General features: G+C 44.9%; 3 protein-coding genes, 1 long non-coding RNA gene and 1 other non-coding gene across 11 annotated transcripts; 4 read left to right on the forward strand and 1 right to left on the reverse strand.

Moving 5' to 3' along the window:
• The first annotated feature begins 4,865 nt into the window (after positions 1–4,865).
• LOC125972582 (histone H2A-like) lies at positions 4,866–5,857 on the forward strand. 3 transcript variants are annotated; one of them, XM_049726345.2, is made up of 2 exons: positions 4,866–5,005; positions 5,374–5,857. In XM_049726345.2, exon 2 carries the CDS (start codon positions 5,394–5,396, stop codon positions 5,808–5,810), a length of 417 nt encoding a protein of 138 aa, XP_049582302.1. In that variant the 5' UTR covers positions 4,866–5,005; positions 5,374–5,393; the 3' UTR covers positions 5,811–5,857. The 3 variants fall into 3 exon arrangements, with proteins under 3 accessions (XP_049582302.1, XP_049582303.1, XP_049582304.1); XM_049726346.1 differs by having other exon boundaries at positions 4,884–5,021; XM_049726347.2 differs by lacking the exon at positions 4,866–5,005 and adding an exon at positions 5,011–5,083.
• An 889-nt stretch (positions 5,858–6,746) lies between these two features.
• Positions 6,747–22,415, forward strand: ppp1r37 (protein phosphatase 1, regulatory subunit 37). 2 transcript variants are annotated; one of them, XM_049724824.1, is made up of 14 exons: positions 6,747–7,159; positions 7,533–8,275; positions 13,635–13,732; positions 15,680–15,725; positions 15,868–15,968; positions 16,764–16,883; positions 17,536–17,686; positions 17,763–17,918; positions 18,292–18,404; positions 19,126–19,267; positions 19,373–19,539; positions 19,774–21,007; positions 21,099–21,189; positions 21,306–22,415. In XM_049724824.1, the coding sequence occupies exons 2-13, from the start codon at positions 7,570–7,572 to the stop codon at positions 21,173–21,175; spliced, it is 3,111 nt and encodes a 1,036-aa protein (XP_049580781.1). In that variant the 5' UTR covers positions 6,747–7,159; positions 7,533–7,569; the 3' UTR covers positions 21,176–21,189; positions 21,306–22,415. The 2 variants fall into 2 exon arrangements, with proteins under 2 accessions (XP_049580781.1, XP_049580780.1); XM_049724823.1 differs by having other exon boundaries at positions 6,747–8,275; positions 21,099–21,180.
• A 6-nt stretch (positions 22,416–22,421) lies between these two features.
• Positions 22,422–27,356, reverse strand: LOC125971819 (uncharacterized). 3 transcript variants are annotated; one of them, XR_007482623.2, is made up of 5 exons: positions 26,843–27,356; positions 26,013–26,214; positions 24,908–25,899; positions 23,767–24,606; positions 22,422–23,262 (listed from the first exon to the last, which is right to left on the reverse strand). It is a non-coding gene; the product is annotated as an uncharacterized lncRNA (long non-coding RNA). The 3 variants fall into 3 exon arrangements; XR_007482620.2 differs by having other exon boundaries at positions 26,631–27,356; XR_007482621.2 differs by having other exon boundaries at positions 26,968–27,354.
• Positions 23,764–26,581, forward strand: LOC125971818 (proton-coupled zinc antiporter SLC30A1). Of its 2 annotated transcripts, XM_049724847.2 has the most exons (5): positions 23,764–23,846; positions 24,151–24,648; positions 24,910–25,319; positions 25,722–25,909; positions 26,021–26,581. In XM_049724847.2, exons 2-5 carry the CDS (start codon positions 24,153–24,155, stop codon positions 26,262–26,264), a joined length of 1,338 nt encoding a protein of 445 aa, XP_049580804.1. In that variant the 5' UTR covers positions 23,764–23,846; positions 24,151–24,152; the 3' UTR covers positions 26,265–26,581. The 2 variants fall into 2 exon arrangements, with proteins under 2 accessions (XP_049580804.1, XP_049580803.1); XM_049724846.1 differs by lacking the exon at positions 23,764–23,846 and having other exon boundaries at positions 24,132–24,648.
• Positions 26,927–27,013, forward strand: trnastop-uca (transfer RNA opal suppressor (anticodon UCA)). Its single transcript has one exon. It is a non-coding gene; the product is annotated as a tRNA-Sec (tRNA).
• Positions 27,357–27,497: the final 141 nt, after the last annotated feature.

The raw sequence follows: 27,497 nt of genomic DNA on the forward strand, positions 1-27,497 counted from the left end.
AACTTTAGCTGGACAGACAGTGTATGTAAAATATAAAATCGTTTTTCATGACATGAATTCAGTTATATTTAACTTTTACTTACAGTAAATTTCAACTATATGTAGGTACATTTTTTTAAAAAGTTTGAGATCCAACTCAAAACTTGTTTTATAAGTTGTGTTGTTTTTTTTTTTTTTTGCTAAGCGACAGTGTCAACACTCATAACCGGACATGGCTTAAGCGCCGGTGGCAAAAGCTTCCCTTTTGGACGTCAGACATTTGTAACTAACCCCTTAAGTACACTAAATTGCAGTTTGATACGTATGTGTGTCACACCATAAAATGAGAGAGTCCCAGATCGCTGCGGCAGATGTCAATGACTCCACCAGTTGCACGCTGCCGTGGAGCCCAGTCACATAAAACAAACAGCGGCCCATTCTGAAAGCGAACAAGAACAAGCGGACTGAGGCAGGTGTAGCGACTCAGGCCGTCAATCAGGCCCCGGCGCGAGCCAGAAATCCTCTCGGACGATCCAAGAAAGTAGGCCGTGATTGACTGCGCCATGGAGCTGGACGCGAACGCGAGTAGCAGACAAAGACGGCGAGCAACATTCCTCATGAAAACAGCTTTTCCTATCCAGCTCCCCTTCATCCTATTCTTGTAAAAGTTCACGGATGAAAAATGATGTTTTTGCAGGTGTCTCTCAATTTGCTGCATTCCATCTTTTGCTTGCCTGAGCAGCTGCGTTTTGAGAGGAAGCTGAGAGGAGCGCTTTCAAATCTTATTAGCCCTTGGAAGGTTTTCACCACTTTTAGATACAAAAAAAATGTCTGTGGATCCACACCCGTGTTTGATAATCACAGCAGGCCCACTTCCATAGATTGCTCACTTGCAAAAGGTGCTTGGTGACAAATGTTCCGACGTCTTTTTAACATCTGGCCAAAGTTCCGATTGCATTTCAGTGCACACCTGAGACCTTTTGCTTCCATTTGTAGCTAAGTGGTAAGGGGCGTCGCCATTGATGAGCACAACTTTCCATACTAGCCAATGTTTTTGTCCAAATGTGTGTTCCCGCTCTACATTCTACAGCCCGTCCGTCATTGATAGTTTGTTAAGACACGAATCGCAGCGAACTTCTTCTCCAGATGTTTACCACCATGAGAGTCTCCGCTAAATTAACGGTTTGCAAATGCTAGCCAGGTCTCCTCTCAAAGGAACTGCTTCCATTGAAAAAATTTACGGCCACTGTCTCATATCCAATCAGACAAGAAAGTAAAGTAGGAAATCTAACTGGAAAGATTTGACGCGATTGAGACGATTTACAGCTAGAACGTCACTCTAGAGAATATCTTGAGATGTTACAAATCGGCGGGCGGTAGTATTTTTTTTTTCGTGGATGTTGTGAACGCTTCTATTGACGGCAAAAAAAAATGACACTAATGAAACTTTCAGTATCTGTTGTGAAAAAATTCACAATAAAAAATATTGAATTAATTGGGGGCTATGAAGAGCTGCACAAATTGTTCCTGAGATTTTTGGGGTCAATATTTGTGAAAAAGAGGAAATGAACGTACAAAAGAAAATGGAGGGGAAAGAGGCAACGAGAGGAGGGAGAAAGCCTGGCATTTGGATTAGATTTGCACTTGAAACATCTGCAAAGTCGTCCCGGCCCAAGCGAGCGCTTCCCCACAGGTTTGCGTGTGTCTGAGCTCACTGTTTCCCCTCTTTTTCACCTCTCACTCCCCCTTGTTTGCGCTTCACTTCCTCTCTGTTCTACGTCAGCTTTGGCGCCATTTATCCAGAGCCGTTCTAGTTCCAAAGAAATTCATAGGTACTATTTTAGGGACTTACAATATTATGTTGCATGTGCCCTCACTAGTCTAAAAACAGCTTTCTGAATAATATTGTGTTTGTGGGATATGAGCTAAACATCAATTCACTCCTTTTTATCCATCTTGAAGGGGGCGGCCATTTTGCCACTTATTGTCAACTGAAAATGACATCATAGTTGCCAGCTCTCAGGTCACAACCAATCACGGCTCAGCTTCAGGAAACCGGTGAGCCGTGATTGGTTGTGACCTGAGACCTGGCAACTGTGATGTCATTTTCAGTTGACAAGAAGTGGCAAAATGGCCGCTCCCTCTTAGATGGATGAAAACAGGTGGATTTTGCCTGTTCAATTAATTTAAATCAATTTTAGGCCACAAAAAGAGTCATATTATAAGATAAATAAATAAATACCAAATAAATAAATAAATAAATAAATAATCAAAGTAATATGTACTGTCCCTTAAAATAAAGGAAACAACAATAATCTGAACATACTCGTGTGTGTCACCACTACTCATCAATGCATATGTGTGTTCCCAGCACCACAATGAAAAATAGACTTATAAAATGACTCACCCTGTCTGAGAATGAACTGATAAACCGATACCCTTGAAAGACCACACGCATGCCAGTCTTAGTAGGAAAAAAAAAGAAAAAAACCCTACATCCAGCTCTTACTCTAAAAAAAAAAATCCACATGCTTTCGCCATTTCCCAAAACCTTCTCTGAGTCAACATCAGGTGTGTTTTTGTGTGTGTCCACACACATGCATGCGCTCCAGCCACCAAGAGGCCACCTGGGTGCTGACGGCGCACCGTCAAAGCTTGTTGTGGAAACAATGAGCACCATAGCAGGTGTCCCGTCCAGACGTGTTTTGAAGATGCCTGCTAGTAGAATAATGTATGGAAGTAATTATAGGATGCTTCTATGAACTAATATTGTCTTTTATTGAGTGAAAAAGACACATGTGGATTGTGTTTCTGGGGAGAGGTGCACGCAAAAAAACAGGTTGTATAAACATTCCTTGCATTCCACTTTGCTTGCTTGACTCGCAGCATGTTACAAATCACATTTTCCGATGCATCTCTTTTTGCTACATTGCCGTGTCGATTGTAATCGTTCAAGCCTAATTCTCAGTAGCTCAAATGCAAATATTAGCACTCTCGCATCTCAACGTTGCCTTTTTAGTAGTGTAACAATTTGTTATGTAACCCCAACTTCTTGAACCCTTTTTTTTTTTACCTCACTTTAAATGAAGTATTCTTTGGCACACGGGAATATTTTTGATGTCATACGGAGCACATGGATCCAACCTGCGGAAATCATGTCATAACATCCTGAGTGACAACTCGGGAATTCCTCTTGTCAAAAGAATAGAGACGTTTGGAGAAAAGTCCAGCTGTGAAATCGAGCAATATAAGGTGTTTATTAGCCAGCGGGGTGCCTCGGCTTTGTCGTGTTACCAGGCGAACGTGGTCTGGAAAACAATAATTCGTGAAATGTCGTCCAGAATCCAGCTGTTTTTTTTTTTAATGGAGACCCACCTCTGCGGGTGGAGTCCACTTGGGAAGAGACCCATGCCAGGACTGCCACTTCCTCTACATGGCTGTTCTCAAGGAAGCGGGAGGGCCGGGAAACGGAAACTCCCTTAAACACATCATACGACATGAGGGAATTCATAAAAAGCACTGCAGCCATATCATGCTATGAGTGTGTTCATGTAAGGTCAAGTTAGGGATTTGGAAGTATAAATTCACTAAATTCCTTAACACGCTAAACTAGACTTGCCTCGGAATTGAAATGAAGGCCATTTTGACGCCAGGCTTAAAACGCAACATGGCATTCATTCTTTGTATCATAGTCCCTTTATTGGGAACATTTTGAAATTAGAGATCAATCAAGAGGATTGCATTCCACTTTTGAGGTTCCACTTTTAAGGGAGAACAGGAATGAAGAGGAAAGAGAGAAAAACAGATGGTTTGGAGGCATGGACAGGTGGGATGGATTGGCGGAAAAATGTCTTTGTCCTTCATCCTTCTAATGATGTGATGATGTCCCTCTTTTGGTCAAAGCCCACACGCTTGTGCCAAATCCAGCCTTTTACGCCTCCCAAGGTCCACACTGGTGTTGAAAGGTGGGTACCGCCATATGGTAGTCATCACATCTGGCGCCGTGCCAGCGAGGAGGAAAAAAAAAAAGGTTGGGAGTGAGCAGGAAGGAGACTTGGAGTGGAAAAATCTGTCAAACATTTCATCTATTCTTGACTCATCTGCCTTCCAGAATTTCCAGAAATAGTAAGAATGAGAAGTCCTGCTTCCGGATACAGAGACATTTTTTATGATCTTAGCTTGGGAAGAAAAGAATTCCCAAGAATGTATCAAGTGTCGTCAATGGATGTCGTCGATGGATGTGTCTGACATAAAAAGCTGAATTACAGCTTCTGTCTGGCATCAAAGTGCACTTTGTGTGATTAGAATTATTATGCACTCGAAAGTAAATCTTAATTGTGCAAATGACAAATTAGGCCAGATGTTGATAAAAACACAAATACAAATTTGAAGGAAAAGTTCAAATTTGGAGATGATTTATGACTTCACTTAAAGTTTAGCATCCAACAATGTGAGTCTCCCGCTAGAAATTCTAAAGTTCGCCCGCCCTCCCTTTGCCCTCCGCCCATCGAGTGCGACAATGAGACACGGGGAACACAGAGAGACATTTGGACTGTGCTTTATTAATTTAAAAAGATGGCAAAGGGCCAATCACAGAGTAGGCGGAAGACAAATTAAGCGAGGACCTTCCCCAGTAGGGCGTCCTTGAACAGATTGGATGCGAGGAAGCATGCAGGCTTCAGCTACAGACGCCGCTTTTAACACTCTTCTTTGGCGTCTTTCGACATTTAACAGCTTGAAATCCATCTAAATAAAACTCAATAATAATAATAATAATAGTGATAATAATAAAATGAATCATAATAAATAGAAATGAAAAATAAAAAAAGAAACAATAAATAAATAAATAAATAAATAAATAATCCAATGGTTTAGGATTTTTTTTTTTTTTTTTTTTCCTGAGCGTTCTCTAGATTGACGATGAGCAAGTGCCAGGTGTCGTCAATCAACATGCGGCTGTGGCCCTGGAATAAAAGCAGGTTGCTGAAGGCAAATTTCAAGGTCTATTTTTGAGCTGCCTGGCGAGGTAGGTAGCAGTGGAGGTAATGTGTCTTTTGTGAATTCAGTTGTGTGTCTTTAGAGTCCAGCCTGAAAGTTTGCAAAGGTAATGTGATGTTCAGCAATTGGTAGGTGTAGTCTTGGGAAGGTGGCCATTTTTTTTCCACTTGTAACTGAACCAGGAAATTTATAGTATTTTCAATTCTCTTTCATCATCTCCTGTTGGAAAACAGAAAATGCTGAAACACTGACTTATTGGGCAGTTTTAGATTTAACTTTGAGTTGTACCTGTGAAGGTTAGTGACATTTACCCAAATGTTCCAAAGTTTTATGAGTTATGCATAGTCTTCAGGCCCATCAACCCAAAACTGATTTGTCACTGATTTTTTTGGACAGAATCCCCGCAGCGCCCGAACATGTCTGGCCGTGGAAAGAAACCTGCCCCAAAGACCAGATCCGCGGTTTCCAGATCTGTTCGGGCCGGCCTCACCTTCCCAGTAGGCCGCATCCACAGGTTGCTGAAGAAGGGCAACTACGCCGAACGTGTGGGCAGCGGCGCACCCATCTATCTCGCTGCCGTCTTGGAGTATCTCTGCGCTGAGATCCTGGAGCTGGCAGGCAACGCTAGCCAGCATAATAAGAAGAAGCGCATCTCTCCTCGCCATATCCTGCTGGCTGTGAAGAATGACGAGGAGTTCAATGGGCTTCTGGCTGGGGTCACCTTTTCGGAAGGCGGTGTGATCCCCAATATCAATGCGGCGCTTCTTCCCAAAAAGACCAAGCCCACCCAAGCGGAAAACACTCCTGATGATGTTCAGTCACAAGACTTTTAATTGACATTTGTACAGTTTATTTAATAAAGGTGTTTTCTTAAATAAGACTTATTGAGTGCTGAGTTTGTAGATGAAATGACCTCAATGCTCCTTTGTTGATTGTATTTTACACTAAGGTCGTCGGAGAGATGAACTGCAAACTTTTAAGGAGAAGCTCAGTGTGGTGTACTGCCGCAAGTATAGTGTCAAATGTTTTTGAAAAATTATTAAAATTTGACTGCAGATTAAAGTGGAGGTCTGTGCTACCACCTGCTGGTTGATTGTTTTAATTTTTTTGTCTTTTTTCTCCCCTTAAATATGAAAATATCAAGGGGAAAAATCGCTGTCAAGATACTGGGAAGTTTATTAGGAAATCACAATTAATGAACATTGGTTCAGAGGCTGGTGAATGAAAGTTTTTAAATTGAGCGTTATTAAATAGCTTTCTGTTTACACATTCTGTCTTGACAATTTTCAGTACAATACTGGAAATCCTGAGGTTCTTATTTTTTTTAATGCTGATAAACATTCCATATGTTGAAACATATTGAAAAGATATGACTACTACCAGATTGACGTAAACTCCAAAACTTGGAGCCACAAGAGGGCGCCATAGAACGCAGATTACAAAGACACACACGCACACACGATCCCAAACTGTTAGAGCGTTCTGAGTTTTAAAAAAACTTTTATTTGCAAAATGTAGGGGGTTCATCTTTTTTGTTTTGTTTTTACAGCATTGTAAAATTTGGTGGAAAACTTAATATATAGTATATATTATTGTATATACTGTACGTACTGTAATTGGCAGGACGAAAAAAATTTCGATTTAGTAGTTAAAAACGCTTCATTTTTACACCATCTCAGTAGTTTTGGTGCACCTCTGCATGTTCCTGGGGAGATTTTTTGCAACACTGTTAAACGGTGCCGCTGTTGAACGCAACCGGGGTGGTACGACGCGCTGACGTCACACGTGTGAACAACAAACGGTTGTTGGACTTTCACGAGCTAGCTTGCTCTCCCCGCGAATCCTCGCGTTGGAGAAAAAACACGACCAACTCAGTGTACTTTCCACCACCTTGTCCGGCTACTGGATATAAACCATCCTCGAAAAAGATAAGGCACGTTAGGACCGAGGGCAGGTGTCTCGTCGGGACGGAAGTTAACCCCACGGAGGAGACATGCCGAGAAGGACTCGTTGTGTGTCGGTGTGACGCCTGTTTCTTTTTCCAACCAGCCGCCAGTGGTGTTCGGGTTGCTGGGATGTGTGAGCTGTGTGTTCCGGCGCGACACCCGAAGTGAGACGACCGACACGATTACTTTCCATACGGCCTAAATAATGGACTTCGAGGTGTTGCGTGATGCGGCAGGTATGCGAGGATACGCGGGCCTATATGTCATTGCGGGGCATCAACTGTAGCACGCTAGCTAACTGCAGTTCACATCGCCCAGTTCCAAATGAATAAGATTGTTACTGTAGGAAAAAATAAAAAAGAAAAGCTCACTTTCCGAATGTTAGGTTCGGACTGGTTGACTGACAAACTGGTGGTCCTCTATTCCTGCTGTCCATCCATTCCCATTTAGTGTCATAAAGTTGCTTCTTAACTGTAATTGCAAGTGCACATGTCACCCAGGCATCTTCTGATGTATTATTGATGACCTCTACACTAGCCCTCTAATTCAAAAAGCAATCATTAGAGCGTCCACTTAAGATTTTTACAGCCTGTTCATTTGTCCATCCAGAGCGAGAGACTTTTTGAGTTTATCTGGACATGTAAACATGAATATCGAAGAGCAGCGTCTCGATCTGTGCAATGTCAAGACCAAAACGAGCATGGACGATGAGCATCGTAACACTACCTTCGGCACGGACGGCGTCCGCATCTCTGAGCTGATCGTCGATGCCGATAGGCAAAGTGTCGAAAGCATGCCTCAGCTCACTGACAACCTTCAGGTGGCCGAAGGGGACAACTGCAAGGTGAAGGACACACTGGAAATCGATGAGGTTAATGGGAATAGACTAAGCGCTGACCACACCGGGTCGCCGAACCCTACTGACTCGTTCTTTCCTAATAACGGGGACCACAAGGACAACGCTGCCGCGGATCAAATGAAGGACCCGAAGGACACTGAACCCGTAAAGTTGAACGACCCGGCAGAAGATGACGACGGCGGGGAGATGGACATGGGTGTGGACCTGAGCTTGGACGAGAGCGGCGTGCTGGAGGCCGAGCCCACCGCTGTCAGGTCGCCCCCAGGTGATATTTCAGACACTTCCGGTCAAGTTGTCCCGGCCGGCGGCGAGGCCGAAAGCCGGCCGGACGCTCAGCATCCAGACGAGTCGTCTGGCGCGGAGCACGCCGTGCTGTACCCCACAGTGGAGGAAGAGAACGATAAACACAAACTGAGTGGCAAGAGGGTGACGTTTCCGTCAGATGACGACATTGTTTCTGGAGCTGTGGAACCAAAGGACCCCTGGAGACATGGTAATTAATACACTCTGTGTGTGTGCGTGTGAAAATGTGTGTGTGTGTGAAGATGATCTTTATCGTCTATCATCAAAGCTGTTGGGTGTACCTGCATGAACATGCTTCTTAGCCCGCCTAGATTTGACATGAATCCAAACATGCGCCACTTTGGCTCGTTAGTATGAAAGTAAAACAAAATTGCAAAATCACGATAGGGGTTAAAAAAAAAAGTCACATTGTTAGATTAAAAAAAATCTCTGTTATTTGAACAAAAGTTATGTTTTGTTTCCTTGCTGATCATTTCACGCAAGTGCCTTCCTGTTTACTGGGTCCGCTCCTCTCTATGGAATATGAAAACTCCCTTGCCAAGTCCTCACCTCACCCCTTTTAAAAACACAAGTTCAAGTCTTTAATTATAAAAAAAAAAAAAAAAAACCTGTGTGACAAAACGGTTAGTCACAATTTCCGTAGCTACCAAGTCCACCGCTGTGCCTAAAAAAGACAGATACCTTGAGCATGACAAGTTTTGGTTAAATTAACATGTATTGAAATTGAAAGAGAAGATGGTTGAAATTAAACAAAAAAGAGACGAGCACTGTAAAGTGGGCGGATCTCATTTTTATGTTGTATTTACACGAGTCCAGGAAGTTGATGCCGGACATGGCACAGCTGTAATCGCGCTGCTTGTTTGCTGGCTCACAGCGAGGCGTGTTTGTCACTTGAGCAGCTCAGTCGAGCGGAATGTTAAGCCCAGTGTAGTTTTGGAGTTAAGGCATTACTTCGTTTTAAACCATCGCACAACCAAATCATAGAAACAACTATGAATTGGGCTTGAGATCAAAATGCCAGGAGCTTTTTTTTTTTTTTTCTTTTCTTTCCCCCCCAACCACAAAGTGAGTCACTGTTCAGAGCCGAGCTGAATAAATAGCTAGTGTAAATGTTCACCAGGCAACTCTAGAAGTGCAACTCTAGATTGCAGTGGCAAATGAATGACGGACTGGGGAGGTATCATGACTTGCTGCCTGAACCTGGAGTCAGGAGGAACAATGGTCAGCCTGCTAGGATCGTGTTTCCAATTCGCCGTCGGGGCTCTCCGTTTGGCAGGATCGCCGTGTCTGAAAATCTACACAGAAGCTAACAGAAGCAACACTTGTGCTCTGGCATCCACATGATTACTCGAGGTGGGACGGTGCAGATAACGTTTTGGGCCAAGGGTTCGCTATATTTTCTACTCGTGCTCTGTTTTACGGCAGCGCGGTAGCCCCAGGCCACCGGGCCACCGTTCACGTTGAACCCTGCAAAAACACGTCAATGCAAAGTGAATCGTAAAACCAAATCAAAGCCACATCCCTGAAGACGTGTTGTCTCATTCGGAGTGTACCTAAAACAGAGCCCTGTTGGATCCCTAATGCAATAATGTACTCATGAGAGTGCTTTGTCGCCGTTTGTCGGTTCTATTATCCTGGTCTGGGACCTAGTGACACACTTTTATAACGTTACAGGTCGGTTCAGGTCATTCTACAAACGATAGAATCGAATTTTTTTTCGTTGTAACCAACAATCATTAAACTGCGCTTTTGCTTGTGCAACGGTAACCTTTGAGTGTTCCATTGACCCGGTTTGTGTCATCGAAAGGAAGCAAATGAGAGTCAAATTTCCAACCGAAAAGGTTTTTTATTTTTATTATTTTATGTGTCGAGCAGTGATTTCTTATCTCATACTCAATTCTGCGTAGGCAGGCCATTGTGCTCGCTCGCTCGCTCGTCAAACAGGAATTCCTTGTTCTCCCACTCGTGGACCTGCTCCGTGGGCCGAGCAAAATATTATTTTAACACTCCACGCGAGCGCGCTTTGCACATTAAATACCCCCTTCATTTAAAAATAGAACCCTTTTGTACCCTTCATGGTACCATCTGGTCCCACTCACCAGTCGTATGCGAGATCTGGTTTTGTATTTTGAGGATTGATAATGTTTTGTGGATTTTCAAAGGGGTACTTATCGTGTTGTTTGTTGATTTCGTCAATTCGATGATGGCAAACTCGCTCCATTTCGCTTAATATTGGGAAAATAATCTGTTTTATATCGATTAGACTTCTCTGTCGTATCTGCTGGGGTTTTTTTTAGTCTTTTTTTTTGGAATGCGCCTGTTTCAATTGTCTGAGTTTTGCCCAGACGAGTTTGAGCTCCCAGAATCAGAGCCTCAGTTCTGCCCCCCCCCCCCCCCCCCTCCCAACCACCCACCTCTGTCCAAACAGTCAGCTGTCAAGTGTGAATGACGTTGCCCTGGTGTCCCGGGAGCGTTGCCGCAGACTGGGAGTGGGGCGTCTATTTTGAAAACTGGCACGGGCATGTTGAGCGGCAGCTGATGTCAATCGTCGCATCGGAGGCAATTTTCGCTCGAAGCTGCCGGAATTGAAACTCGCATCGTTTAAGATGGCTCCCAAAGTTCTCGCCTCTGTCTGATTCGGGAAGATGATCCACTTCCTGTGATGCAGCTCGTGCATTTGAATGTTCAGTGACCTTTAAAGGCCGATCGGCCTAACAACAGTGTTTGCCAAAGGCTCAGGTTTCCCCGCACACACAAAAATGTCAGGTAGGTCTTCACGTGTTTGTTTACAGCTGCTGTATTTACAACAGTAACACAAAAAAAATGACTTCGACTCAGTTTGGATGGACAGAAGTTTTGATACAAGTCAATTTTAACAGCAGTATAGAACTTTTCGTATGTTTGCCGAGCTTATTGGGCTGCGTGAGTTTTTGAAGTACGAGCCGATAGCTCGTAATTGAGATACGATAGCCCGATGATGTTAGCGAAACTTTACAGCTAGCTAAAGAAAAACAGGAAAAAGATTAAGAGGCTTCCTTCCAGCTGTTTACTGCCGCTCCCTGTCAAAGTTAACCGTCAAATTAAACATAAAACGAAAATTACATGAGTATTTAAAATAACCTCACAACGGCGCCTCGGGAAAGTCGGCTTATTATTATTATTATTATCCTATGATAAGAAAAATGAATACTGCTGTGACCGTCTCCTTCGTCTGCAATTTTCAAAAAGTGATGAAAATCATGAACACAAAACGCTTTCATTCAGTCTTAAGACTCCCAAATCATTAACGTGGCAAATTCCTCTCACATGAGGACCCCAATTGGGTTTGCCACTATTCATTTTTTCTAAGAAAAATGATACGTATACACCCGATTAACCTTGGCAAGCTGAATGGAAGCGTGGCACTCAGTTGAAATGTGTGTGGCTTAATGTTGTGGCCGGTGAGTTCATATCTGAGACGGAGTGGATTATCATAAGCTGTTTGCATTCCAGTTATCTGGAAGCGCTCCGTTTGCAATTTCGTCCATCGAACGACCAAAACGCTTTACAGGCTATCGACTCGAGAGACTTGGGAAGTAATCAATACGCGACAACCGCGTCTTTACGGAGAAATCATTCTTTCTTTTAGCACAAAGCTAATGGTTCCAGACGGTTGTTTGCTAATTGTGTATCACTCTGCCGACTAACCCGGAGTTTGTTTAGTGGGCGGTTGATTATAAACCAGGTCAACGGCTTGTAGGTTAGGCAAGTGGTTTTATTGAAAGGCCTACTGCTTCATTCGAAGGATGATATGATCTACACGCTATGGACATGGATGTCCTTGAGTGGTGGTCAAACGGTTGACACGGCAACCGTGACCCGTTAGGCTACATCAAGGCTTTTTATTGTACCTTTCAAAAGTGCAAAGGTCGAAGTCGTCCACAAACAGATTAGAAAGGTATGAAATTCAAACACAGGTGGGGGTGTGCAGAAGGATACCGGGACAACTGTCCGACTGGATTTAGAGACTTGGTCACCTTGCTGACTCAGCAATCCTGCGAGTTAAAAAAGAAAATGAATCGATGCTACCTTCCTTTCAGCAGATTTATCTTCAGACCTCCGCTGACCCCCAGTTTAAGCCTCTTAAACTGGGATTGCGGTTTGTCTCGGTTAGACACCGTCAGCATCTCGACCTTTTTGTTTTCTGTGGCTACCGCCGCTTCCTCCGAGCATGCTTTTCAAAGATGTTTGGGAGCTGCCATTTCCCCCTCCTCCCAGTCACCACTCCCTCCCGGCATGTCTCGGCAGCACAGGAGGAAGTGATGAAAAACAAAAGAAGGGAGAAATTTTTTTAACTCATTCGGTGGCATTGACGGCTATAGACGTGAAAGATACGAACTGGGTTGGCAGTGAACGAGTTAACGATCTGGCCATCTCTTGACTCTTTCTAGCCGACTAAGATTTTTCCGACCCTTCGCAAGGTTTGAAAAGGTCCCCGCCAAGCCGTTACGCTCTCCTGAAATCAAAGACTCGAGTGTGTGTGCGGAATGGCGTGAGACCACCAGCAGGCAAACTCCACCTTCCCTCTGGAAGCGTTGCGCCACCTCAACTCGGCACAATCGCTCTATTCCAAGGGCTCGGTGTTCGCTGGAAGGGGACACCCTGTACCGTTCAGACTTGCAAGGCTGCACACGTCAAATACTGTGAGCGGTGTGGAATTAGAAAAATAATCTTTCAAGTATATCTACAGTGGCTTACATTGATTGATTGATGAGTTGATGCAGACGGAGTCGCACCTTGGCGAGACGCTGGAGAATCCTGACTTCTCCTGAACTGACCTACAAACTGCGGGCACGCACGTCTGCGCTAACCACAAACGTACTTTTTTTGTGTGTGCGATTTCACCACATTGCAGTCTTTTCCGTTCTCTCGGTCACGTCCGCTGAAATCAGAGCGCCGGGTCACCTGATTGTCCTCGCGCCAAATTTCATTTGCCGCAATCGGAACACAACTCTCAAAACTACCGAGCAACGAAAAAAACAGCAATGAGTCAGAGTTCTTTAACATGAAGTGATGCAATTAAACTCCCCCCCCCCCCCCCCCCCTTCCATTCCTGTCCTAATATTCATGCCTCGACAGAGTCATACCGACGCTCCTCTCGTCTATATTTACCAAAATACCCGTGCTTAGACTGAGTAAGTTCTGGAACACTCTGACTATAATTGATGATGATAGAATTTTATTCATCCCACAGCGGGGAAATTGACATTACGTTAATTAGTGCTCAGCGCTTACTGGGCACTTGTTCATCTAAACTTTATAAAGATGATAATGAAGGATTTACAAGATGAGTCAAGCTGCTCTTCGAGTGAGACATCCAATGCACACGTCTTAAAATATGCCACAATTGATGTTAAACTGTTTAGATTTCACAAGATCTGACAGATTGATGTCTGCAATAACTGCTCATTTTATACGTCTATGTTTTGCACGGTGGAGAATTTCGGGAAAGTACCTTCGACGCCGCAACGTCAACAAAACGTAAACGCTCTCCCATTGTGCTTTTGCAGCTCAGAATGTGACGGTGGACGACATCCTGTCTTCGTATAAGCAGGCCTGCCACAAGCTCAACTGCAAACCCATTCCCAAAGTGCTCAAACAGATTCAGGTGAGACACACACACACACACACACAATTGTGTCAAGATAAAACACACGGCACATTAAATGTAATCACACCCCCAGCCAGCTGAACTCCTATCCAGACCCGGTTCCATTTGCTCTCTAATTTGATGTACCCGGCTGCAATTTACTGCAGTCTGGGTTCCTGCTGAGTCTGCTATCCTGAAGCTAGCAACTGTTAGCATCACTCGAGTCCACGCGCAGAAGCACCACATCAAACTTGACCCCGACCCCTCCCTCAAAATAGTTACAGCCCCTTCCCGAACCAGAACAATCTGACTTCTAGGAAATCCAGGATTTTTTTTTTTTTCTCTCTCTCTATTAGATAAGGCACAAAGGCTCGTTTTTGTAGTCTCATGTTTTCTTTTGCAGCCTCGTCTTGTGGGTTAGCCCAGCAGTCATGTGTCCCCATAATCCCTCCGTCAAATCCAGCGCGGCGAGGATCGCCTTTGTATGTGAATTAGCACACATGATCGCCGTGGGTTTGAATCCCTTGCACTTTTTTTTTGGCCTTCGTTACAAAGTCCATAGTTCAGCGGTCAAGGAGTTTTTCGATTGCTACCGTTAGGTCAAGAGACTCAACAAAGGAATCCCGCCCCCCAGCCAGCCGGCACGCCCGGTCAGCCGAGAGTTAACGTCACAGCTACTTGAGGAAAAACACATCACACTGCTAAGCTGATGCTCAAGCCTTCACTTTATGGTCTGGGTACATTTCCACTGACCCACTATGGCGGACCATACCCTTTCCGTCCTTTCTTCCTTGTCATATTCTGAGGAATCGATTCCCTTTGTTTTGTTATTTGATTGGATTTTTTTAATTGATTGATTGGTCATATAAAGTTGAGGAGTAGGAAGAAGTCACGTTTAGTCATGTTTGTGATGTTTGGCTGTTTTTTGGGGTTTTTTTATGCTGAGTCATCATTTCAGTAAGCAGCCATGTAAAACATGTTAGTTTGTCCGTTTTCAGGTTTTTGCAGGAAGCGTTTGGTTGCCCCTGCCCCTTCCCCGTCTTTATTAAGACCACGTCATGCCCTCCCAGTAGGGTTGTGTCATTTGTAAATAAGATGATGGCTGTTTAGCAGCTGCATGATGAATGCCTTCGCCAATGCAACTGCCACCCATCACAGTCTTTGGACCTTGTTACCAAGAAGTCAAACAAAACAAAAAAAATGGTTTTGTCCTACGGACAGCAAATGTGTGCCAGACAGTGGAACACCCGGGAGGTTTCAATATAGCAACTTAAATGGAGCTTTTTTTTTTGTGTGTCTTGGAAGGAGTTGGCTCTTCTCTCTCTCACCATCTCAGCTCTCCAAATATTTGATTTATTTATTTATTTATTTATTTTATTCACCCGATTGTACTAGCTTGTGCTCTTCTATCATGTGACGAGCGTGGAGGCATGTGATTAGGAAAATAATCTTCTTTTCAATTCCGAATCTTTCTATGACCTCTTATACGCTTGTAGGATGTACATTGCATCATGTCAGGTGAGTTTATCAAGACTCGATGAGTCATGCGAAGTGGCACGTCCAGGCAGGCTCAGATAATTACCAGCGGTGTGGCACGGGGGCAGAGGTCACGGAGTTCATGTTGAATGGGGATGGAGAGCCAACTATTTGCTGGCACATAGTTTCGAGGGCAGTGTTTGCGTGGGCGAGCGTATGAGCAGAGCATGAGGGCAAAAAAAGTACAGTTTTGTTTGATGTGTGTGCTGTTCATCTCTCACAACTAGCAGATTCAGTCACATGCGCAAAGCAACACACAAAACAAGAAAGCGCTTGATTTATCAAGCAAATGTCTATCTCAGATTACATAAGAGGAAGGTTTTTTTTATCTTAGTGGTTTGTGTGGTGTGGAGATGTTTCAAAACGTGCAACGCAATCTGTTTCAACGCTAATGTTTTTTTCTTTTCTTTTTTTTTTTTTTTAATGCAGGAACTTATAGACCTGACCCAGCGAAATGAATGCTTGGATCTAAAAGGTAAGCACGGAAAAAAAAAAAAAAGTTATACATTTACATTAAGATGTTTGACAACATCCTACACAATACAGCGAAACCTCCCAAACTTATAATATTTGGCTTTTGGGTGTGTTTAATGTTGGTCTTCTGTCTTTGCGCACAGGTGAAAAGTTGGACTACAAGGCGTGCGAGTCCCTGGAAGAAGTTTTAAAGAGAGTCCAGTTTAAAGTGATCAACCTGGAGCAGACCAATTTAGATGAAGATGTAAGAAGAAATCCGTTTTATTCCTAAGATTTATGGGGGGGGGGGGGTCAGGGGATTTCCAATTACACCACAGACCCCCTTGGGGCTCAGGCAGGCTCGATAGCGCCGACCCGAGGGACAAATCCCGTCACAAGACGACACATGTACACATTGTGAGGTTTATTTTGAGTCGCAGACACAAGTTGTGCTCGCAGCCAGACTGCGGTCGCGCTGGCACGAAAGGCTCACTCTAATTACGGCTTGCTGTTTTCTTCTGCTTCTCTCGCAACTTCTCCTCCTGCAAGTAAATGCAGACAGCCAAACGAAGGCAGCGGAGGCAGCACATGCGCCGGCCCAACGTAGGCCTAACGGGAATGAGTCACCGAATAACATCGGCTCAGCCTGAGATGGTCGGAATAAGAGGACGCTGTGATAAGGGCATGTTGACATACGGCTTGATGTCTTCCATTTTTCAAAGGCTTTTCTCAAAACCCGACAGGGTGGACTTCTTTAGAACTAGATGTGGACTTCTTTAGAACTGGATGTGACTCACGTTCAGCCGCCCCGAAGATAAACACACCAGTAGTCAATCGTATCCCCATGACACACACCGAGACGTGTGATGATGTAATTTGACACCAATGAGCTATCGTGTCCCATTTACTTTTCTTTTATTCCTCTTCTGCAATTGGAAACGATAACATGACACAAACCTTATTCAGCATAAGTCACCTGTAGCTCAGTTGTTGACATTTATCTTATTTATTGATATTTTTATTGAATTTATTAATTTTATTTGTTTATTTTGTTTTTCAGGGCGCCTCAGCTCTGTTCGACATGATCGAGTACTACGAGTCGGCCACGCACCTCAACATCTCCTTCAACAAGCACATCGGCACGCGGGGGTGGCAAGCCGCCGCTCACATGATGAGGAAGGTGAGATCAGTTGGAATTCGGTTCGGAACGATAGGGTCATAAAATGATTCGTATTTTTTAGCCGAGCGTGGAGGCTCACTAGTAGCTCACCATAAGTGTATTGTAATGAAGAAATCCTCCCGGCAGAGCTTTCAATTCCCGCCTGACATGACAAAGTGTCAACTCATGGGATCCAATACAAGCGCATCAAACATTCAGCCCTTGCTAAGATTATATTCAAATCTGTCTTTTGACTGACATTTAAGCGGATTGACGGAATGCAATATGGCCTTGCGTCAGTGTAACATTGTGACACAGCCGCTCACAGCAACAAGGACGTTTTGCAGGCTACCGAACGTGATAGATGACTCAAGGCCGTCCGTCACTTGACATGCCGCATTGTCTTGGTTTCCATGTATGATATGATTTATTCATTCCATTGCATGAAAGGGAAGGCTTTTGTTTGGTTTCCTTAAAACCGCAAACCTCCCTTGTCTCAAATAGTGGCCTGTGCTCTAATAATAGTCGCTGAGCCTCACTTAATCTCTTTGACAAATACAAGCCAATTTGTTTCGCTTCTTCTAGTTTTTAAATCCTTTAAGGGAGACATGAGTAAATGCAGAGTCTCACCGATCATTTTTTTTTTTTTTTTTTTTTTCCCCGCCACCATCAGACGAGCTCTCTGCAGTATCTGGATGCCAGAAACACGCCCCTGCTGGACCACTCGGCTCCCTTCGTGGCTCGGGCGCTCAGGATCAGCGGCAGCCTGGCCGTGCTGCACCTGGAAAACGCCGGCCTGTCCGGCAGACCGCTCATGATGCTCGGTATGAACCGAACAAACGCCGAGCGCGTTCAAGGGAGGAATTCATTTCATTTTCTCCGTGACGTTGTTGTTTTCAGCCACGGCCTTGAAGATGAACATGAACCTGCGGGAGTTGTACCTGGCCGACAACAAGCTCAACGGCCTGCAGGATTCGGCCCAGCTCGGCAACCTGCTCAAGTTCAACTACAACATTCAAATCCTGGACCTGCGCAACAACCACATCCTGGACTCAGGTACTCGAGCAGCCCCTGGTGTTTTTTGATTCGTGCGAATACTAAAGGGACTCATGAGCTCATCAGCAGCCGAGTCTCTTGCGCCCACGCGTTTATTTCATCTCCATTTATGTAAGAGATGCTCAGAAGAGCAAAATATCTCTCAGCTCGAGACTTGATTGAGTCGTGGCTGATGAATAGAATGATATCATTTTATCCTCGTGAGTGGAACGAATCAGAGTTATTTTTTGACGGCAAGTTCTCTTATTTCGACTCATTAGTCATAACGTATTGACGCGTCGCATGCATGGAAGTGATATTTTGCCGGCTTGGGCGGGGGGGGGGGGGGACACAGATGGACTGACTTTTGCTGGCGTGGGCGTTGTCGTCACAGGTTTGGCCTACGTGTGCGAAGGACTAAAAGAGCAGAGGAAAGGCCTCGTCACATTGGTGCTATGGAACAACCAGCTGACGCACAACGGCATGGGCTACCTGGCAGCTGCACTGGTACACACACACACGCACGATGACAACAAGACAATAGGCGGCTCTGGCTAAATGGTCCTTGTAGGTCAAAAAAATTAATCCAAATTAATTAATAATTAATTTTAATACACCCTAATTCTAGACTTAATTCCCTTCAAAAAGCATGACTGGATTATAGCGCATTAAATGTTCACATCTGATTCCGTGGCCGGGACGAATGACTAAAAACGAAATTCATCGGTTTGTTTTGATGAGTCATCACGTCCTCATCACATTGATGGCCGGCCAATAAGGAGCTCATTGTTTGCGGTTCCCCATTTAGACATTAGTGACTGCCAGCTTGTCAGAGCAGCACAAACTCCGTTCTGGTGGTTTTGTCCTTTTCACACTTGGCGGCGGCATTGATTGGAACCAACGCATGTTTGGATTGAAATGTCACACTTTATTGCAGCAGTGGTTCTCCAACTTTTATAGCCAATACTTCCTGTGGCTCTCAATATTCCTCTTGTCACCTCCTACATTAATCTTTCAAAAGTCTTAAAGGCTATATATACTAAAATGACAAATAAATGCATGGGAAGAGCTTGAAAAAAATAATCACATATTAAATTCCAGTCACAATAATGAATGGACCAAAAAAAACACAATTAGATGATTTTTTTTTCCCAAATGGTTCAGCCTTAACCTTAACCTGGGGTATCGCATCACTTGTAAAGTGTTTGCTGCTTTTACATTCTCTCAGCCTTGCACCCAGAGTCTGGAGACGCTCAACCTGGGCCATAACTCAGTGGGCAACGAGGGCATCCACAAGCTGAAAGACGGACTGATCGCCAACCGCTCTGTGCTCAGACTGGGCCTCGCCTCCACTAAACTGTCCTGTGAAGGTGATCAATTCCGGCCATTTCCGGTTGAACGGTTTCAATTTTTTTTTTGTGCGCGTGTGTGCGTTTTTCACCCCGGCGTTTATTTTTCCGCCTTGTCCACTGCAGGAGCGGTGGCGGTAGCCGAATTTATCGCCGAGAGCCCGAGGCTGCTGCGTCTGGATCTGCGGGAAAATGAGATCAAGACAGGTGGACTGATGGCTCTGTCGCTCGCCTTGAAAGTCAACACCTCTCTGCTACGTCTCGACCTGGACCGGGAGCCCAAGAAAGAAACTGTGAGCAAGTCAATTATTCATGTGTGGAAAGATGACATTGTGTAAAATAGTCGAGTCATTTTTATTCAAATTAATGTGAGACAGGGTTCCCATGGGAAGTAAAAAGGTCCTGAATTGAATCATGATTCTAATAATCAAAACATGTACACTGTATTTCATTCACCATTAAGCTAAAGAGGTTACCAAAGCTTGAACTTGTGAATTTGAGCTTGAGTCTCGGTTCATGTCGTGCAGGTGAAGAGCTTCATCGAGACCCAGCGTGCCCTCCTGGCCGAAATCCAGAACGGCTGCAAGAGGAACTTCATCCTCGCCAAAGAGAAGGAGGAAACAGAGCAGATGATGAGGCAGTCGGTATCCATGGCCGAAATCGCCACAGAGGACGGAACGTGTGAAGAAGAAGGCGAGGAGAGCCACGACGGGACCCCAGAGGATAAAACGGATAGCCAAGAGCAGCCGAGCGGCGAGGAGTCAGAGGCGAGCGCCGAGGTGAGCGTTTCGCCGATCAACCTGGACTCTGACTCCGACACTGAAGATGAGGAAGAAGTGATCACGAAAGCCTCGTCCGAGCCAAAAGCGGTCCAAAGTCTGACTCCCCCTCAACCTGAAGTGATAGCACCCGCATCGAGTTCCTCACACGTGCCCCCACCGCCTTCAATGAACACCATTTCAGGGATCACCGTCACCAACAGCCCGGTTCCTTTGGGCGCGCCTCCCTCGCCGGGCCGCTGCATATCAGTCTCCAGTCCCGGGCGAGGTCACAAGATTTTCATGGTGACTCGGGTTGAGAGCCCGCCTGAACCTCAGGCTGCTGCCGGCCACACCGACGGGGCGTCAAAGAGGACCTCAGAAACGAGCGCAGCCACCACCAAGCAAATCCAGCCCACGCAGGAGGATGCCCACGACGACACGACGCTGAAGCGCACCCACGACCACGATGTCATTGGCAACACTTTAGAACCGCCATTGACGAGTCAACAAGCACCAGCCTCGCCTTCGTCCGCTCAGCCTGAAGCCCCCCCACCCCAGACCCTCTGTGAGGAGCTGAAAGAAGCTCCTGCTGTAGAGGAGAGCGGAGCGGCGTCGCCGGAAGCCACGAGCGGAGACGCCAAAGAGGAAATCCAGACATCCACACCCACGCCGGACCAATTAACACAAGACTCTGAGCGTCAGGACGACGTAAAAGAGGTGAACGCCAGCCCCCTGACTGTGACTGAGGACGACAGCCACGGTCCAAAACCGGACGGGGAACATCAGAAAGCTGAGCCAGACGGACAGGAAGTAGCACAGACCGCTCCCGCCGACCAACCGACATCCGTCACTGCCGTCCAACCCGAAACGGAGGCCTCCGCCGACCAGGGCGAGCCGGAAGTGGCCGGTTCGCTTTTGCCCAACGGCCTGAAACCCGAATTCTCCCTCCACCTCCTCGACACCGACGGCCCCAAACCCGGCAGCTGTGTCATGGAACACGGTGTGTGTGTGCCCGTCTAGGAGCCGCGATACTTGATACACAAATGCATGGATGAATATTTCATGTGTGTGTTTTGTTGTTGGCTATGTAGTGAGTGCGAGCTGCCCACAAGACCTGGAGGAGCTGCTTCTCGAAGCCAGTTTGGACACTGGAAGAGATGCGCCCTGAAGAAGGTTTGACCGGTAGCCAAATCTTTTATTTTTTTTTTTTACTTTTTTTTTTTTTATTTTTTTTTACACCCCCCACCCACCATTTAGCTTCCTTTCCGCATTCTCAGCTAACTTCCTGTCCTCCACAGGTCCTGTGAGGACAACAGGAGTCAAGAACACAAGAGTCAAAAACACTCTAATGATCTCAACGGGTTCTGTAGGGAATCAACAGACACTCAAAAGTCAACGTGACGTCACTACATCATGCGCGTGTGAGGAGGACAAAGACAAAGTAACCATGCTGTCATCACTACATTTGTGATTCTTTCCACGGCAACAAGGACAGACGGGAGTAGGAAGAAGAAAAAAAAAAAAACACTAACCAAAGACCAATCCAGGTGTGCGTGTGTCTTCAGGAAAGCTTTTAACGGTAGAGCGTGAGCTTCCCTGACACACAAATAATAATTGTGGAGCCAGCTGAAGGCACCAGCCGGCTTTAATGTCACAGCACTGTATCCAGTGACCATCAAGAGTTTTTTTTTTTCTTTTTTGTCCTCCTCATCCATCGTTCCAATTTTGAAGGGACCTCCGCCTAAGTGACCCCGTTTCCCAGTTTTTGTCATTTCTAGTTGTCACTTTGGCCCCTCAGGAATCAACGCAAAGCAAACCTGAAGCAACGACCTCCACTGCTTGCTTCACGGGTTGCTCAAATCAGTAGAACATCTCTTCTTCACCCCTTTCACTCTTTGGGGGATTTTTTTGCACCTTTGACAAATCATTTGTATTTATTTGATGAGTTTTTGGATTTATCCAACCCCCCCTCCCCTTCTTGATTTGTTTTTAAACCCCACCCTGTATTTGATTTGTATATTTCCATAGAGCAAATATTTAGGTTGTTTATTTTATTTTACAATTTTTGGAGGGGGAGCGCAAGTTTGGAGTGGTTGACTTGTTCAGTAGCAGTCGGGGTGCATTCCTGACAAACCAAGTAATGTAAGCGAGAAGCGACATGTCACGTGGTGGTGTCGTCGACGCCGGGTGGCCGCCAGAGGGCGCCGCTCCTTCACGCTGCTGCTCGCCGAGTCATGTGAGTCCGCCAAATCAGGCCGCTTCTCCGTTTTGCACCCCACTGTTTGTAAATGCTTTAATTTTTAGACCTTTTTAATAAATGGTTAATTTAATTCAAAACTGTGCTGGTAATCACAAAGATATGTATGGCGAAATTTGTTCCACTCAAATAAATGCATGTAATGACTCGACCACTCTATTTGATTTATTTACACGTCTTGCATAACCGTAAGGATTTGGGGCTTTTGAGAGGACTGACGTATAACTAAACTAAAATCTCTAATGTGCTACATGCTCAGAATTGTTTATTTTTATGTCATGTTATTACAATAAATCAAACAATGAGAACATTTGTAAGCAAACATTTTTAGGTCCAAATATCTAAATGAATCCAACAATTATGATCAATATACATGCGCTATACGTTTTTTCATGAGAATGCCCATGCTAAAAACTGGATAGAAAAAGTCTACACACCCCTGTCATGTTCTTGTGACCGAGATAAAGCATTTTCCATTATTGTGAGCGTTAATTTGTACAGCGCAACTCATACATTTATTCACATTTACTAAACGGCCAGCACTTGCCAGAAATTCCTGCAGCTCCTTCGTTGTTGTTCTTGGCCTCTTGTCATGTCATCAATTTTGCAGGGATGTCCACTTCTTGGTAGTGGGTAGTATTTTTATTTTCTCCATTTGATCATGACTGTGGCCCATGGTATACTTATTTAACCCTGTGGAAATTCTTGACTGATACTTTGAACGTTGTAATAATGACTGAGAGTTCATGTATATACCACAATTGGTCGTTTTTCCATGATGTGGGAAAAAGGGGGTGCAGATCCTTGCTGCTCGTCCCGTGCTTCCCTCCAGGGGGGTGTGGGAGTGTTCAAAAGTGTCCTCGCCGGGTCTCCGGGTGGGCTTAGTTGTACTTCAGGAATGTGCTGGCAGGCAGTGGGGATTTATCCACGGTGTCAAACTCCATTCGACCTGTTGATTCGCAGCCCACTGGACGGAAAGGAAAGCTGCCGCGTCATTCCTGGGAACAGCAGAGGAATACTGTACTTTTTTTTTTTAACTCACTGGCCCCCTCCAAAAAGAAGTTCCCTGCACCTTATGATGTGATTATGTAATCATACAACACAATGAGGATTACATCAGGGTTCATTAGCATCACGCTGTTGTAAATTTTGGCCTGCATGCCTCTCTGTATGTTGCCCTAAAAGGCCTTGAAATCACCAGGCTTCCCATCCTAATATTAGAATTTATAGGTCACAATATTAGTTTTTAAAATTTGTCAAAACCCTGATTAGATAGATAGATAGATAGATAGATAGATAGATAGATAGATAGATAGATAGATAGATAGATAGATAGATAGATAGATAGATAGATAGATAGATAGATAGATAGGAGGGCAGATGATTGCGCCTGCCTCCCTCCATCTCACATGGCAGGGATTAGAAGAGTGGAAGAGGAAGAGGCGGGAGTTAAGGTGGTGAAGGAGGAGGAGTGTGGAGATGTTGCACACAATGAATGAAACCTTTTGGATTGGTGTACACGAGGGTCCTTCCACCATCTCTTCTCTTTTGGCTGCTTAGACTCGCGTCCGCTTCCTCGCAGGTAATTATGATGTTTCCATTTTGAAGATAGTACTGATGAATGTATTTCCATTCGTCAAGAATGACTGAAACGACATAATGTAAATAACCCGTTATGCTGAATGTATGTTTTTTTTAAACAAGCACAAAGTTTTGAATGTCCAGAAAAGTGTAATGTAAAATCTAATACATTATTATGGACATAAAGAGGAGCAGCACGCTGAACTGGATTGCAGCATTAAATCATGATGCATAAACCCTTTAATTCTTCTACATTCATTCTGATTGTATTTATTTAATTTTATTGATGATGCGTTTGAGTGCAGACATGAAGAAGCTGTCACATTACTGCCTGCTGGTCATCACCATCCTGGTGCTGGTTCTGAAACTGATCATCGGTCAGCTGTGCAGGTCCTTCATCTTGCTGGTGGATGGCTTCCACACGCTCTTTGTCCTCGGTCACATGGCTCTTCCTCAGCCTCAAAATGCAGCGAGTCCTCCTGCTTCAAAGCTGTCGTCAGAGACGACCGATCTCGCCGGGGTTCCGCCGTACGCCGCGTCCTACCCTCACGGCAGGAGGCGGCCGGTGGGGGTCTTCATCTCTGCCCTGCTCCTCGTCTCCTTGTGCGTGTCCTGCTTGTTGGAAATCATCAGCCACCAATCTGTGGGGATGCACCCTGTGGAGCAGCCCTGGCTGCTGGCGGCGGCCGGCGTGGTCGGTTTGCTGCACAACGTTATGGTGCTCGTGATGACCTGGAGGCGACGGGGGGCCGGGGCCCAGGCTGGAAGAGAACACGAGTGTTACATTGAAGTCAACCACATCGGTAACACATCAAATTTGACCCCTGTTGACGTCAATATAAAATATTCTAGAGTATTTATATCCCGTATATAGTGTGCTTTTTCATTCTTGAATAGTAACTAGAGGGTTCTAAAAATTCAATCCACGTGTGTACTTTGAAGTACAGTACAGTGATTGTTCAGGTGCGCTCTTATTTTGATATACAATGTTGTGTATATCCAGGTGAGGATTTAACTTTGAAGTGGAGCACATTGTTTTGTTTGTTTTGCATTTTCTCTCACAGCCATGTCTCAGGAGGGCTCCGAAGGCGCAGACGAGGTTGAGCGAGGCCCGTGTGAAGCCAGTGGAGATGAGAGCGGGACCACTGCACGCTCGCTTCACAACTGGGGTCTTGTCCCGTGCAACCCAGTGACCTCGGTGGGAGGAGGCGTGGTTGCTGAGAAGACGACAGAGGAGCCAAAGTCGGGCAAAGAAGTCCCTCGGGACACGAGGCAGCGGCTGTGTCCTGCTTCTGTGGTGATGGTAGTGCAGGGTCTGTCCACATCAGTGCTAGTCCTGGTTAATAGTTTAGTGATGCTGCTGGTAGGCCCTGACTTCCGGCATTCTCCGGGGGCCTGCAGCCTCTTGGTGTACCTGGATCCCAGCCTGGCCGTTTTGGCTGCCATCATCCTGGTGGGCGGGGCTGTGCCGCAGGTATGAACATGAATAATACTAAAAATCCAACCACAAAAAAAAAAAACAAGTGCACGAACAAAGATTTGGAAAACCGGATTTTAAAAATTCTTTGAAGGATAGAATGTGACAGAACTCAGTCATATATAATTCTTTGCCCTCTGAGAAAAACGATTAATATGAGGGCTGTCTGATTAGCTGAGAATTGGGACATGGCAATGAACAGTCTGTATTATACTGCCCCCAGGTGGCTAAGGTTAGTACACCAGAAAGAGCAACACAATGGCCATTCAACTATTGTAACGGGACAAACTGTTCATTTTTAAAGTTCTATTTAATTAATTGTGTCATGACTGTGGGGTTTTTTTTCCACGTAAAGATCAAGTTACTGCGTGTGTGGCATTTATGTGTAGCCCTCCTCAGATGCACAGGTACGGGCTGCTGCTGATGCAGGCCACGCCTCCGCACGTGAGTCTATCGGACGTGAGGAAGCGGATCGGGATCGTGCCGGGGGTGGAGGAGTTGCATGAGCTTCACATCTGGGAGTTATCCGATTCGTGTTTGGTGGCCTCAGTCCACGTGCTCTGTCACGCCGACTTTCCTGTACACAGGTACCTCCGCTTCTGAAATGTTATGTATCTATGGACATCTTAAAATTTAAAAGATGATGACTCAAATGTTTTTTTAATTGTACTAAAAGTTACTTTCACTGACATATTCAGGTGTGCTGATCTCATGTCAGGGGTCACCAAGGTCCTGCAGAGTGTCGGGGTGAGCTGCTGCACAGTGCAACCTGAGTTTGCTACTTCTTCTGCCCTCCCCAAGGATCCAACTTGCCCAGGTCCGGGGCCAGCCTGCAGATTGGCTTGTGATAAGATCTGCGACGCCCACATGTGCTGCCCTCTCCCACCTCAGCCTGTCATGGAAAAAGTATTAAAACAAGAGAGCCAGGAGATGTGTTTGTAGCAAGACATTCATGAGAGAAAACCCAACATCTGCCCTCTTGATGGTATTAAGCACAAACCATCTCTGATGCTCAAGATAACATCATCAACATCAAGATAGGAAGGTGGGTTGCCTGATTGGTGTTTTGAGTGTGATTTATGTTTGAAAGACAAAGTAGGCTATAGCAAAGATGATGTGAACGAATCAGAAACCTCAGAGACACAAGCAAAATTATTGGTTGAATGTACTAATTTTCTTTTATTTTTTATTGTTTTTAATTTGAACACATTTTAATGTCTTAGTTCTATTATAATAAATAAACAAATATTTCACATATATTTTATTTCTACATCTCACATGGGCAAACAGAAATTCGTACAAGGTTACCTGTTATGACGGCATCTGTCTCCGCCTTTTCTCTCCAGCACAGCCAATCAATACGTAGCTATTTTGCATAAACTTGGCATACCTGATGTTGTTCCTTTTAGCATGGTTTTGAAAGAATCGTGCTTTGCTAGATACAAACTATCAGTCCGTATAGAAAAAAATTCGTAATTATTACTATTCATAAACTAAAATATGACGCTGGATGACAAGACCTGAAGACAATACCAGGACACCGTCACTAAGAAAGAGTAGTAATTATTTGTGCTATATCTTGCTGGCTGGCAACTTAGTCAAATGCCCGGATGACCCTCGGTGGTCCGGGGTGCAGGCTTCAAACCTGTAGCTGCCTAGCGGCAGAGTGGTCCGATTCCACCTTTCGGGCGAAGGCGTGGAATTCCTTTAGAAGCGTTGTTGTTTAAATCCCTTAGTACTGCTGGTGGGTTTGATCTTTACTGCTAACTAGCAACAGTGACAAGGGAACGCATCCCCTTATTACTTCCTGTCTTTCAAGCTTTGTTCTCGCCCTTCAAAATAAAAGTTAACATAACTTATCATCCATGAGACACCGTCTTCCTTCAAAAGGTGCATTTTAAGGGAGTAGGGGCGCTATATGAATCTAATTTATTACTATTACGTCTACAATACTTTTGAAACCCTCATTTGAAACATCAGCCCTTTCATAAAACCACAACCCAAACTACAAACCCTAACAACCTCCTTCCTGGTTTCAGCCAACCAACCCTGACTCGTAACTAGAGTTCAGCTCTTAGTTTGTGTGACGTTGCAATGTTGAAGGGGGACATTTCGAGCATTTAATGCTTTGATATTCAACTGTGATAGATCATTTGAATTATTTTGAAGACATTA

This window comes from Syngnathus scovelli, chromosome 7 (assembly GCF_024217435.2).
Source record: "Syngnathus scovelli strain Florida chromosome 7, RoL_Ssco_1.2, whole genome shotgun sequence".
In the NCBI taxonomy this organism is placed as follows: Eukaryota; Metazoa; Chordata; class Actinopteri; order Syngnathiformes; family Syngnathidae; genus Syngnathus; species Syngnathus scovelli.

Coding starts and splice junctions, on each gene's coding strand:
- ppp1r37 (XM_049724823.1), top strand. CDS start 7,570: ATGAATATCGAAGAGCAGCGTCTCGATCTGTGCAATGTCAAGACCAAA. Junction 15,726..15,867: donor TGAATGCTTGGATCTAAAAG/GTAAGCACGGAA, acceptor CTTTGCGCACAG/GTGAAAAGTTGGACTACAAG. Junction 19,540..19,773: donor GGGAGCCCAAGAAAGAAACT/GTGAGCAAGTCA, acceptor CATGTCGTGCAG/GTGAAGAGCTTCATCGAGAC.
- LOC125972582 (XM_049726345.2), top strand. CDS start 5,394: ATGTCTGGCCGTGGAAAGAAACCTGCCCCAAAGACCAGATCCGCGGTT.
- LOC125971818 (XM_049724846.1), top strand. CDS start 24,132: ATGATGCGTTTGAGTGCAGACATGAAGAAGCTGTCACATTACTGCCTG. Junction 24,649..24,909: donor CATTGAAGTCAACCACATCG/GTAACACATCAA, acceptor TTTCTCTCACAG/CCATGTCTCAGGAGGGCTCC. Junction 25,910..26,020: donor GCCGACTTTCCTGTACACAG/GTACCTCCGCTT, acceptor TGACATATTCAG/GTGTGCTGATCTCATGTCAG.